Raw genomic sequence first — 12,860 nt, forward strand, 5'->3', positions numbered from 1 at the left:
GTAGTCCCTGCTTTCTCCTCCTCTTCCCAGCTCTCCCTCAGCCCACTGTCTCCGCCTCTTCCTTTCTTCTTCCCGCCCTCCCCCAGCCTCACATCAGTCTGAAGAAGGGTCTCGACCCGAAACATTGCCCATTTCCTTTGCTCCATAGCTGCTGCCTCACCCGCTGAGTTTCTCCAGCATTTTTGTCTACCTTCAATTTTCCAGCATCTGCAGTTCCTTCTTAAACAGATATGTTTTTGTGGATAAGTTTGCATATTTGCAAGTTCAAATTGCTTATATTCTCCAGAGATGATTGACAAATGAATACTCATCTGTGCTTTTCAATATAAAACCCATTAAGGCATTAAACTCTGGAAGGATCACGTCTCTCCGTATGGTTCTATTACCAAGTCCAGCTGGAGATAAAATAAGTGACAGGCAACTTGAATTGGATAGTTATTTTAAAAAAAAGCTTTCATATTCCATGTTTGAAGTCAATAAGCTGCTTAACACTGCTATCTACAGTCTGCTCTTTAAATGTGTCTCCATGGGGCTGTACCCTACCAAAATACATTATTCATACTCATAAGTTATAGGAGCAGAAATACACCATTCGGCCCATCAAGTCTGCTCTGCCATTCAATCATAGAAATTAGGTGCAGGAGTAGGCCATTCGGCCCTTCGAGCCTGCACCGCCATTCAATATGATCAGGCGCCTTTACCACCTCAGGCAATTGAGGAAATTCAGAGTGTCTCCGAGGATCCTCCAGTGCTTCTACGCAGCGGCGGTGGAAAGCATCTTGTCTGGGAACATTACCATCTGGTTCGGGAATTGCTCTGCCAAGGACAAGAAGGCTCTGCAGAGAGTAGTGCGTTCGGCCGAACGCACTATGGGAACTTCACTCACCCCCCTGCAGGAACTATACAACAGGAGGTGCAACTCCAGAGCAAACAAAATCATGAGAGACCTCTTCCACCCCTGCAACAGACTGTTCCAGCCGCTACGATCAGGCAAACGCCTCCGTTGCCATGCAGTGAGAACGGAGAGGTTGAGAAGGAGTTTCTTCCCAGAGGCAATTCGGACTGTAAACGCCTTTCTCACCAGGGACTAACTGTACAGAACGTTTTTTTTCCTTCTATTATTTATTATGTAAAATAATATGTGTGTTATGATTGTGTTTATAATTTGTTTGGTTGTTTTGTTGTTCCGCGAGCATTGCCACTTTCATTTCACTGCACATCTCGTATGTGTATGTGACAAATAAACTTGACTTGACTTGACTTGACTTGCTGATCATCCAACTCAATATCCTGTACCTGCCTTCTCTCCATACCCCCTGATCCTTTTTGCCACAAGGGCCACATCTAACTCCCTCTTAAACATAGCCAATGAATTGGCCTCAACTACCTTCTGTGGCAGAGAATTCCACAGATTCACCACTCTCTGTGTGAAAAATGTTTTTCTCATCTCAGTCCTAAAAGACATTCCCCTTATCCTTAAACTGTGACCCTTTGTTCTGGACTTCCCCAACATCAGGAACAATCTTCCTGCATCTAGCCTGTCCAACCCCTTAGAATTTTGTAAGTTTCAATAAGATCCCCCCTCAATCTTCTAAATTCTAGCGAGTACATGGCTGATCTATCTAAACCTCAGTCTCTTGCCTTCTCCCCATAACCCCGGACATGCATACTAATCAGTATTGGACCTTACTGGTCCTAGGACTGGGAAATGAGCCAGGTCAGTTGACTGGTGTTTAAATGGAAGAGATAAGAGATAAGATAAGATAGCCTTTATTGTCATTCAGACCGAAGTCTGAACGAAATTGCAGCACATATAATACAATTAAAACAACAATAAACACATATTAACATCCACCACAGTGAGTCCACCCAGCATCTCCTCACTGTGATGGAGGCAAAAGTCTTAGGTCTGCAGTCTCTTCCCTCCTCTTCTCCCTCTGCGCTGAGGCGATATCCCCCTGGGCGATGTTACAAATCAGTCCCACGGCTCAAACACCGCGGCCCGGGGTGGTTGAAGCTGCCGCCCACCAGTCCTGCGGACGCAGCCGCTGGCCCGCGGCCGAACCCCGGACTCAGGCCACCACCGCCAGAACACCGTCCCAGCCACCCTCACGTGAGTACCGCACCGTCTTCAGCCTCGGGCTGGGCCGCCCCGACATGGGCGCCGAACCTCCCCCGGACCGGGCCGCCCCGACATGGGCGTCGCTTCTTCCCCGGGCCGGGCCGGGCTGCCCCGACTTGGGCGCCGAACCTCCCTCGGGCTGCGAGCGCCGCACCTCCCCGAGCTTGGCCGCTCCATCGGGAGCCTCGTTCCACCCTCGGGCTGGCCGCCCTCACGGGAGCGTCCCAACCTCTTCCAGCCCTGAGCCGGACCACCCTCATGGGAGCGAGCTCAGGGCGAGTCCTGGCGGGCTCTGCCTCTGGAGCCTCGAGGTCATCAGCTCCATTAGGCCTCAACGCAGACGGAGGCAGAGAAGGGGAATACGACAAAAAGGTAGGGAGAGACTGCAAACCCCGTTTCAACCCCCCCCCCCCCCAAACACAAACTAAAAACCAAAAACTAGACTAACCAAACAAAATAAACAACACAAAAAACACAAAACAAACAGGACTGCCGGTGAGCCGCTGCAGCCAGAGGCGCGCCGCCACTTAGGAACAGCGATCCCGTGGGATCTGAAGAAGGGTCTCGACTCAAAACGTCACCCATTTCTTCTCTCCAGAGATGCTGCCTGTCCCGCTGAGTTACGCCAGCATTTTGTGTCAACCATCAATACGTTTTAAGTTAGTTATGAATGACGATAAGTTTGGAGCTTGGGGGAAGGTACTAAAGAGATTACAGCATTATTAGACAGGAGCAAGGGAGAGTAAATTCTGAGTGGTTGTTAATGGGTGAATCCACATTTCATAAGGTCATGTGATAGGAGCAGAATTAGGCCATTCGGCTCATCAAGTCTACTCCGCAATTCAATCATGGCTGATCTATCCTCCTGCACCTATTTTCTATATTTCCCCCTAACCCCATTCTCCTGCCTTCTCCCCATAACCTCTAACACCCGTACTAATCATTTATCAGTTTATTTATCTCCACCTTAAATATATCCACTGCCTTGCCCTTCACAGCCGTCTGTGGCAAAGGATTCCACAGATTCACCACCCTCTGACTAAAAAAAAAAATGTCTCCTCATCTTCCTGAAAGAAAAAGTTTTAAAATAGCAGCGGGGAAGAGTATTCACTCACTTTAAATTAGTTTTAGTATTCACTCATCTGTTCGTACATTAGGGAGAGTTACCAGAGGAAGGTCAGTGTCATTGGAATTGTATGCAATACCTACAGAATTGTACCCAGCGAGGTAGCATCCTGGGGATAACTGCAGGAGCAAAGGTAGTCTCATTCTCATTCTATGTGATATGTCCGCACACAGTGAAAGCAATCAGAATTTATTAACAACAGCACAGGCAGTAACACTTCAAATAATGAAAGCAAGCATTGATTCTAATCGACATCAAATGGTCAGGGGAATATTTGACTGTAAGACAAGAAGACATTACAACTGCCCTGTTATTTCTGCGCTGACTGAGAGTGGGAGCGTTAAAGCTTAGAGCAGCTATAGAGCAGTTGCTCTAGATATTTAGTTTAGTTTAGCGTTAGTTTAGAGATACAGTGCAGAAACATGCCCTTCGGACCACCAAGACCGTGCTGACTAGCAATCCTCACACATTAACACCATCCTAGGGACAATTTTACACATACACCAAGTCAATTTACCTACATACCTGTGAGTATGAAATGAGTGAAAACATGGGCGAAGGGGAGGGTGGGAAAGGATGGGGGGGGGAGGAAGATGCATCAACTTTCCATGTCTGGTGCCCACTGGAACCCACCTCTTCCTTCCACTTCTTTCATTTATGACCTATTGAATACATGTGATATTGGTGCATTAAACTACTATCCCGCCCCTTACACTGATACCAATTAAACTGGGCATTCTAAAGCAAACAATATTGGGTTATACAGCTTCATTTTGAATTCATACGAAGGGCGGGGGGGATTTTAACTTTCTTTTTGGGGCAGGAGCATGGTTAGTGAGCAATTATGCTTCAATCTCTGCTGCTACCAATGCTAAATGTCCCTGCCTGTAGTAGTGGCTCATAAGTAGATAAGTATCAGGAGCAGAATTAGGCCATTCGGCCCTTCAAGTCTACTCCGCCATTTAATCGTGTCTGATCCATCTTTCCCTCTCAATCCAATTCACCTGCCTTCTCCCCATAACCCCCGACACCCGTACTAATCAGGAATCTGTCAATATCCATTGACTTGGCTCAGGCAGGGACATTTAGAAATGCAAAGTACTATAACGGATTAAGGTCCTCAGACACATTTAAGCAGGAGCCCTGAGCAGGGATTATCCTGAGAGAGCAGAACAGCAACCATCGCAGAGGCCGGAAGCTATCCAGGTAGGTGGGACTGGGAGGTCGGTATGGTCCTCTGCCTTGGGTTTCCACTCCCCTACTCCTCAGTAGGACATCCTCTCTGCCCACCCATTCACTCTCCTGGAAGGTGCCAAATGTTGCATAGTTCACCTATGCGGGGAGTGAGTCAGCAGCATTGGAACGACCTATTATCTTCAGGGACCAAATGGACTTTGTTTATTTTTATTTTTTGAGATACAGCGCGGAAACTAGCCCTTCAACCCACTGAGTCCATGCCAACCAGCGATCACCGCCCACTAGCACTATTCTACACATTAGGGACAATTTACAATCTCTACCGAAGCCAATTAACCTATAAACCTGTACGTCTTTGGAGTGTGGGAGGAAACCAGAGCACCCAGGGATGTCCCATGCCATCACGGAGAGAACGTAGAAACTCCATACAGACAGCAGCCATAGTCAAGATCGAACCTGGGTCTCTGACACTGTAAGCCAGTAACTACTGCTGCTCTGCCATGCTGCCCATGACTTGATCTGAATTGACATTCAAAACCATTCCTGCAATGATTTCAATTAAATTACTTCTATCTGTGGTCCCAGAACCAGAACACTCTGTATTTTGTTGATCTGTCATAATTTTAACCTCATAGCAAACTTGTCTAGATAAAACCATCACGATTATGAATGAGGACTTTGTTTTCTGAGTATTAGTTATACCCGCTTCCCTATATGTTTATGAGGTCTTTAGTTTTCTTGACATCTCTAATAACACTATCGTATTTATCGAATTCTTTCGCTCCTGAATTGTTACTGAAGAATGGTTAAGCCCAATTTCATTAAGACCATCTATTTTAAGAATATGTGACTCTATGTCCTGCAAGGAACTTTTGACAATTCTCCTTTGCTCTGCACCCACCCCAATGTCCTCCCAAACCATGATACGATAATAGTGAAATGAATAAGTTAAACTGCAGCACCAAACCAATGATTACTGCTGCTGACCAGCAGTAGTGCGGGTGTCAGAGGTTATGGGGCGAAGGCAGGAGAATGAGGTTGAGAGGGAAAGATAGATCAGCTATGATTGAATGGCAGAGTAGACTTGATGGGCCTTATTCTGCTCCTATAACTTATGAACTTTTCAATGCGGAACAAACTATCAATTAGTTCTTGCTTTAGGTCAGTGAAGGGATGCGTCATAAACAGTGGCATTGCGTTCTATATGTTCTATAAAGCATCCTAATGGTTTATGTGTGTAATCACTGATGGCTTTCCTCTACACACTCACTATGCCATGCTCTCCTCTTTACTGGTGCCAGCTGCCTATCCAGTCCTCGAACCTGCCCTTCACTTCTGGGCCTGGGTTTTGAAGGCAGTCCTGAACTCGGTAACGACGTCTGGCTGATGCCTGCTGACAATGGTAAACCGGACTGCCAGGCCTTTCGTCTGGGGTTATCACTAGGCCTAGATCCAATTGTCAAGTCCCTGTGAACTGACCCAACTACCTCTGCGGAATATTCACCAACTGGCCCTCTGCTTGGCTGGTGGCTGGAGACTGCCGATTCAGAGATCGCACTGTGTGTTCTTGACCAAAGGAGGTGTGTGCCCGGCGGAGAGATGGTTCTTTTTTCAGCGTTACTTTTCGCTCTCATGCCTTGCCCTCTCCTCTTCTTATTAATTCTGTCCTGCAAGTTCCCCAAATCGGTTTCAATCCGATACAAGTCTTCGGTGACTTTATTGACACGGTCAAACTGATCGAGGAGACTATTGATGGTCGGCAGCAGTCGATCCAGATAGACCTCCACATCGTGGACCTCAGCGGTCGGACTCTCCGCAAGATTTAACTCCTCGGATCGCATGGAGCCAGATGACATGGTGCAGTTGGAAAAGTGGGACTCGGTGCTTGCAGATGGCAACTGGGAAAATCTGGACATTTGGGAATTTCCTGTTGGCAGAGACTCCATTCCTTCGAACTTCACTTTGTGACGGAACTTCAATGAAATGAAGAGAAGATTATGAAGAGCAACAATTCAATGGGACAACACTTTCATTTATTATGTTTAGATAGGGTTTTAAACTGTAGTTAGACCCGTTTCATTGGTGCAATTAATCCCATTTTTTGTTTGTGATGTTCACCAAACAGATACTGTAATCCCATCACTTTTTGAGGCTATTTTGGAACAAACAAAATAGATAAAACCCGCTGTTGGGAATGTACAATTTGGATTCTCTTTATTATTTTCTTTGCTTCGTTCCTCATAAATTAGACAAGTACAAAAACCTTGTGTCAAAATATTTAACTGTGGGTTTGATGTGTTAGTTTTCAGAGCACAGGTAAAACCAAAGAGAAGAAATGGAGAATCTATATTTGAGTGAATGTTCCTGCCCTGTAATCTATCTGAAGGAGTACAGGGCAGGTACACTCAAGGGGTTTTAGATTTTTAAGTCGCTGAAGTTTCTGAGCGATCAGGAGATTTTATGTTGAAGGGTTCCGACAGTTAGATTAGTTTAGTTTAGTTCAGATATTCAGCGTGGAAACAGGCCCTTTGGCCCACAGAATCTACGCTGGCCATCGATCACCCATTCATACTAGTTCTATGTTACTCCATTTTCGCCTCCTACACACTCGGGGAAATTTTACAGAAGCCAATTAACCTACAAACCTGCACGTCGTTGGAAAGTGGGAGGAAACCGGAGCACCTGGAGGAAACCCAAGCGGTCACAGGGACAACACGCCAACTCCGTACAGACAGCACCTGTAGTGAGGATCAAACCTGGGTCTCTGGTGCTGTGAGGCAGCAGCTCTACCCGCTGCGCCACTGTGCTGCCCAGTTGTTGCTCTCGTAGTCGTTTGCTGTGTTTTCAGTGTAAGATGACACCCGGTCCCTCCGAACACCAATGGCTTTCATTCTCCCATCATTTAAAAACTACTTTGCTTTGACTTCACATTTTTCCACTTCATTCTACAGTAGTGATGTCCCCACTCAGTTACTGAACCAGATTGGCATTCTTAGATTGCCAGGGACCTTTTAAAACTACAATGCAATTGACAGCAATTCTGGGCAGCAATTCCACTCCTTCTCTTCTCTCCCCTCAGGCAAAAGGTATAGAAGTGTGAAAACACACACCACCAGATTCAGGGACAGTTTCTTCCCAGCTGTTATCAGGAACTGAATCATCCTACCACAACCAGAGAGCAGTGCTGAATTACTTTCTACCTCTTTGGTGACCCTTGGACTATCCTTGATCGGACTTTGCTGGCTTTACCTTGCACTAAATGTTATTCCCTTATCATGTATTTATCTATACATTGTTAATGGCTCGATTTTAATCATGTATTGTCTTTCTGCTGACTGGTTAGCGCGCAACAAAAGCTTTCCACGGTACCTCGGTACACGTGACAATAAACTAGACTGAAATTGAACAGAAACTGCGATGGTGGCCCTGACCATTGTTTACATTTACCTCCTTTCCTTTGGCGAGTCCGATCCAGAGTTTGAACCTCCTGATGAAGAACTCGATCATCTCATAGTCCTGCGGCTCGATGGCAGGACGATACATTTCCGCTCGGATATGTCTGTAGTTCTGGATCGTGATGGCACAGAAGAGGTTCCTTACAATCCATGCCAGACACAGTAGATAGCTGATGAAGTAGACCGATGCAGTCGTGGGATATTGGTGAACCGCATGCTGCAAAGCCTCAGCTCCTCGGGGGAAAGCAACCAAAACCAGCACAGTCTGTCTAAACGTTTTAAAGTCTTCCAGTGCTGGAGAGAATATCTGCAGGGAACACAAGCAATAACAGTTTGGGCCATTCCTAACGGAATTACACAATAGAGATTACAACATGAGAACTGGCCATTTGGCTGAACCAGTTTCTTTCTAGGAATCATGATCCCATAGATTTGCACTGCCAAAATTCTTTTATTTAACCAATTACTTAGCTAAAAATTGTCATATGATCTTATTTTGGTCAGCAATTCCAAAACTACTCTTCCGGTCTTGCAAGCCTTCCAGAAAAACGTGGCTCTCAGTCCAAACTTGCTTATACTTAACCGGAAGAGCCCAGCTGATGCGTAGAATCACCTCACATCCTACTCGACATTTCGCACCAGCACTGAATATAACTCATAAGTCATCGGAGCAGAATTAGGCCATTCGGCCCATCGAGTCTATTCGGCCATTCAATCATGACTGATCTATCTTTTCCTCTCAACCACTTTCGGCTGCCTTCTCCCCCGAACCTCTGATATCCTTACTAATAACAAACTTATTGAACTCATGAATGACAGTAACGACATTCTTTGCCCGTTCCTAGGCCCCATTCCTAATTAGTTCTAAACTGAGGAAGCAGGTTAATACTCAATCACATCTGCAATCACACAGTCCAGGCAAGGGTAACTAATTTCCATCTCTCACCGATTAGTTTGAGTGGTTTTTGACTCAAACTCTGCCGAACTCTTTACTCAAATAAAACTCTTCCAAACGAAATCTAATTTAGAGTCGCACAGTGGCGTAGTGACTGAAGGCGCCAGAGACGTGGGTTCTAAACTGACCACGGGTGGTGTCTGTGCAGAGTGTGTATGGTTCCTGGTGGTGGGCTTCATCTGGGTACTCCAGTTTCCTCCCACATTTCAAAAGATGTACAGGTTTGTAGGTCAATTGGCTTCTGTAAATTGCCTCTAGCGTGTGAGAAGCGAAAGTTGGAAAACATAGGACTAGTGTGAACGGGTGATCGATGGTCGGAGTAGGCCCGGTGGGCCGAAGGGCCTGTTTCCACACTGTATATCTAAACACTAGAATATAATCCTTCACAAGACCCAAACCTTGCCCTGCACTCTGCCAGTATTTATCGCCGTCACCTTGTCAGTGGCCGCGGTAAAAGATACCAACACCCACCATGTAGCCACATTGTGCATAGACCACGACAAGCAGGAAGAAGATTAAGGTGGCTGCTGTCAGTTCTTGGAGCATGTACTGGAACGTCTTCCCAAACACACACCACCTTCGGAAAAAACGAAGCAGTCCTACGGTCTACAGGAAGGAAGAATATATTTAGCATCAGCTTACAAAAGCTTTTTAAACAATGTAATAATATCTGCCTCCTCTGGCAGTTTGTTCCAGATACACTTCACCCTCTGTATGAAAAACGTATTTAAACTCCTTTAAATTTCTCCGCCCTCACCTTAATCCTGTATCCTCTTGTTCTAGACTCCGCTGCCCTGGGAAAATGATTCCGCCCATCTTTCCCAAAATGTACCTTGATATTATGTGTTTCTCCAAGGTTACCCCTCAGTATCCTATGTTCCAGAGAGAATAAACCTGGTCTATCCAAATGTAACCATGGTGTTCCATTCTAGGTGACATCCCGGCCAATCCCTTCTACACTCTCGCTATGGTTTGGCATCCTTCCTGCAGTAAGGCGTCCAGAAATGTGCCAACATGAGTTTCACCCGGATGCTCAAGTTTCCTCCCGCATCCCAGAGATTGTTGGGTTTGTAAGATATTTTGGTCATTGTAAATTCCCCTTAGTGTGTAGACAAATGGTAGGATCTGGAGGTAGTTGATGGGAATGTGGGGAGAATCAAATGGATTATTGTAGGATTGATGTAAATGGGGCACAAATTAGGGCGGCACGCTGGCGCAGCGGTAGAGCTCATGCCTTATAGCGCCAGAGACCCGGGTTCGATCTTGACAATGGGTGTTGTTTTTACAGAGTTTATACGTTCTCCCCGTGACCTGCATAGGTTTTCTCCAGGTGATTCGGTTTCCTCCCACACTACAAAGACGTACAGGTTTGTAGGTTAATTGGCTTCGGTAAAACTTGTGAATTGTTCCTAGTGTGGAGTGGGTGCTCGTGTAACGGGGATCGTTGGCCGGTTTAGTTTAGTTTTAGTTTCGAGATGCAGTGCGGAAACAGGTCCTCCGGACCACTGAGTCCGCACCAACCAGCGATACCCGCACATTAACACAAGCCTACACACACACACTAGGGACACTTTACACTTATACTAAGTATACAAACCCAAGCCAAACCTGTAGGTCTTTGGAATGTGGGAAGAAACCGAAGATCTTGGAGAAAAATCCATGTGGTCACGGGGAGAACGTGCAAACTCCATACAGACAGCACCCGTAGTCGGGATAGAACCCGGGTCTCTGGCGCTGCAAGCGCTGTAAGGCAGCAACTCTACCGCTGCGCCACGGTGCAGACTTGGTGGGCTGAAGGGCTCTTCCCGCGCTGTTTCTCTAAACTAAACTAGATGGGCAGAATAGCTCGTTTCCATGCTGTATAACAATGACTTTTGAAAACAAAAAGAGCAGGTGAAATCGATCAGATAAATCTTTTGAAGAGCTAGCACAGGCACGAGGGCTGAATGGCCTCATCGTGCAATATTCCTCCAGTCCCTTTGATTCATGAGATTCTGCTCTTTCTCACGGACACTAACACATTCCCTGAGCCCCCGCGTAACTTGCTGACTTACCTTCATGGTGAGGATGGTGAGTAGCAAGGCAGCAAGGCTGGTGACCCTCTCAGACAGCAGGGCGACATGGTGGAAACTGACAAATGCCCCACGGTCATGCTTGTAACGGGCGAGCTGCAATTCAGACAGCCTGAGGCGGATGAAGTGGAAGGTGGGTATGAGGGCAGAGAGAAGGATGACCAAGAGCTGTAGGTACCTCTGGCCCTCTCTGAAGTAAGACAAACCCTCTCTCCTCACAGCAACCGCTTCAGTGCACAAGAAAACAAGGCTGAAGAGGAGAAGCAACACCTGCAGAAAGAAGATAAAAGTCATTGCAATAGGCAGCAACATCCTAGCCTGCCGCTGCAACAGGGAGTCAACCAACATCACAGACCTGAGCTCAGATCTATATCCAGGGAGACCCAACTGTAGCCCAGATCTGAGCTCACTGGAATCTATGACTGTGAGGCCTGGCTCACACATAGACAGGTTTGTAATTGCCATATTTGAACTTGTAACTTTAGTGTTTGTGAAACCTCCAAGCAACAGTGTCTCTCATCAGATTCAGAACGCTGTCATCTTTCTGCCTGAACCCCAGCATGGTTTAGTTTGGTTTATTGTCACGTGTATTGAGGTACAGGGAAAAGCTTTTCTTGCATGTTAACCAGTCAGCGGAAAGACTATACATTATTACAATTGAGCCTTCCACAGTGTTCATATAAATGTTAAGGGAATAGTGTTTAATGCAAGATAAAGTCCAGTAAAGTATGATTAACGATAGTCTGTGGTAGTGGTAGATAGTAGCTCAGGGCCTCTGTAGTTGTAGATAGGATGGTTCAGTTACCTGAAGCTGGGAAGCCCCTGCTGGGAAGAAACCGCCCCTGAATCTGGAGGTGTGCATTTTCAATTATGCTGGTGGCCTCGCCGAGGCAGTGTGAAATGTAGATGGAGTTAAAGGAAGGGAGGTTGGCTTGTGCGATGGTCTGGGCTGCGTCCACAATTCTCTGCAATTTCTTGCGGTCGTGGATGAATCTTTTCCTAAACCATGCTGTGATGCATCCCGACAGAATGCTTTCCACAGCACATCTGTACAAGCAGGTGAGAGTTGTTGGGGACATGCTGGTTTTTGCATTTTAATTTTCATGTTTGCGAACCCTCCAGGCATTGATGCCACAAAAATCCCTCCCATCAGATTCAGAACATTGATATCGTCCTTACCGAACCCCAGCATGGTTTCCAGACCACATCATCTTCCCCTGGGTCCTTGGTGAGAAGGAACCAAAGGAAACGATGGCAATCATTCAAGAGCTAAGTGAATGCAATTCAGCGTTAGGAAATTGCAGCACATTCAGTGTCTGATGGCAAATGTAGAGTAAACAAGCCTCAGCTGAAGGGCCTCCGCAGCTTTCTCTGGGGATATGATGGTCAGTAATTAGTTTGTAGGTTCACAAAAATACTGGAGAAACACAGCGGGTGCAGCAGCATCTACGGAGCGACGGAAATAGGCAACGTTTCGGGCCGAAACCCTTCTTCAGACTGATTAGTTTGTAGGCTAATTGGCTTGGTAAAATTGTAAATTGTCCCTAGTGTGTGTAACTTAGTGTTAGTGTGTATGAATCACTGGTTGGCGCTGACTCGGTGGGCCAAAGGGCCTGTTTTCATGCTGCATCTCTAAACTAAACTAAAACTAAAAATTACTAGGTTAACTTAGAATCAACACTTAGAATCAAATGGGTTTCTCCTTCTTTTAGTGCCCAAGATATCCACCTGGATCCTCCATAGAAATCTGTAAATTGTGCAAAATGGTATTAAATTAAATGAAAGTACTACAGTATTCAAGTAGTACAGGTTATGTGCTTAAACAATCCCTTGTGGTTCCCATCAGAAGACCTCTCACTGAACATCAATGTTGTGCTGATAAACAGAAGTACTGTAAAGAGCCTAAAGGACCTCTTCTCTCGAAAGTCACAGG

At 46.1% G+C, this 12,860-nt stretch overlaps 1 protein-coding gene across 1 annotated transcript in view; it reads right to left on the reverse strand.

Annotated features, from left to right (window-relative positions):
• Positions 1 to 4,307: 4,307 nt before the first annotated feature.
• pkd1b (polycystic kidney disease 1b) overlaps positions 4,308 to 12,860 on the reverse strand; it is an 84,517-nt gene continuing 75,964 nt past the window's right edge. Inside the window, exons 39-42 of the mRNA XM_055653989.1 lie at positions 10,910 to 11,197; positions 9,327 to 9,461; positions 7,893 to 8,207; positions 4,308 to 6,418 (exon numbers count right to left, since the gene is read on the reverse strand). Coding sequence (XP_055509964.1) covers positions 5,687 to 6,418; positions 7,893 to 8,207; positions 9,327 to 9,461; positions 10,910 to 11,197 — 1,470 coding nt within the window. The 3' untranslated portion in view covers positions 4,308 to 5,686. The remainder of the gene's footprint in view (positions 6,419 to 7,892; positions 8,208 to 9,326; positions 9,462 to 10,909; positions 11,198 to 12,860) is intronic.

The sequence above is a fragment of the Leucoraja erinacea genome, chromosome 23 (assembly GCF_028641065.1).
Source record: "Leucoraja erinacea ecotype New England chromosome 23, Leri_hhj_1, whole genome shotgun sequence".
Classification (NCBI taxonomy): Eukaryota; Metazoa; Chordata; class Chondrichthyes; order Rajiformes; family Rajidae; genus Leucoraja; species Leucoraja erinaceus.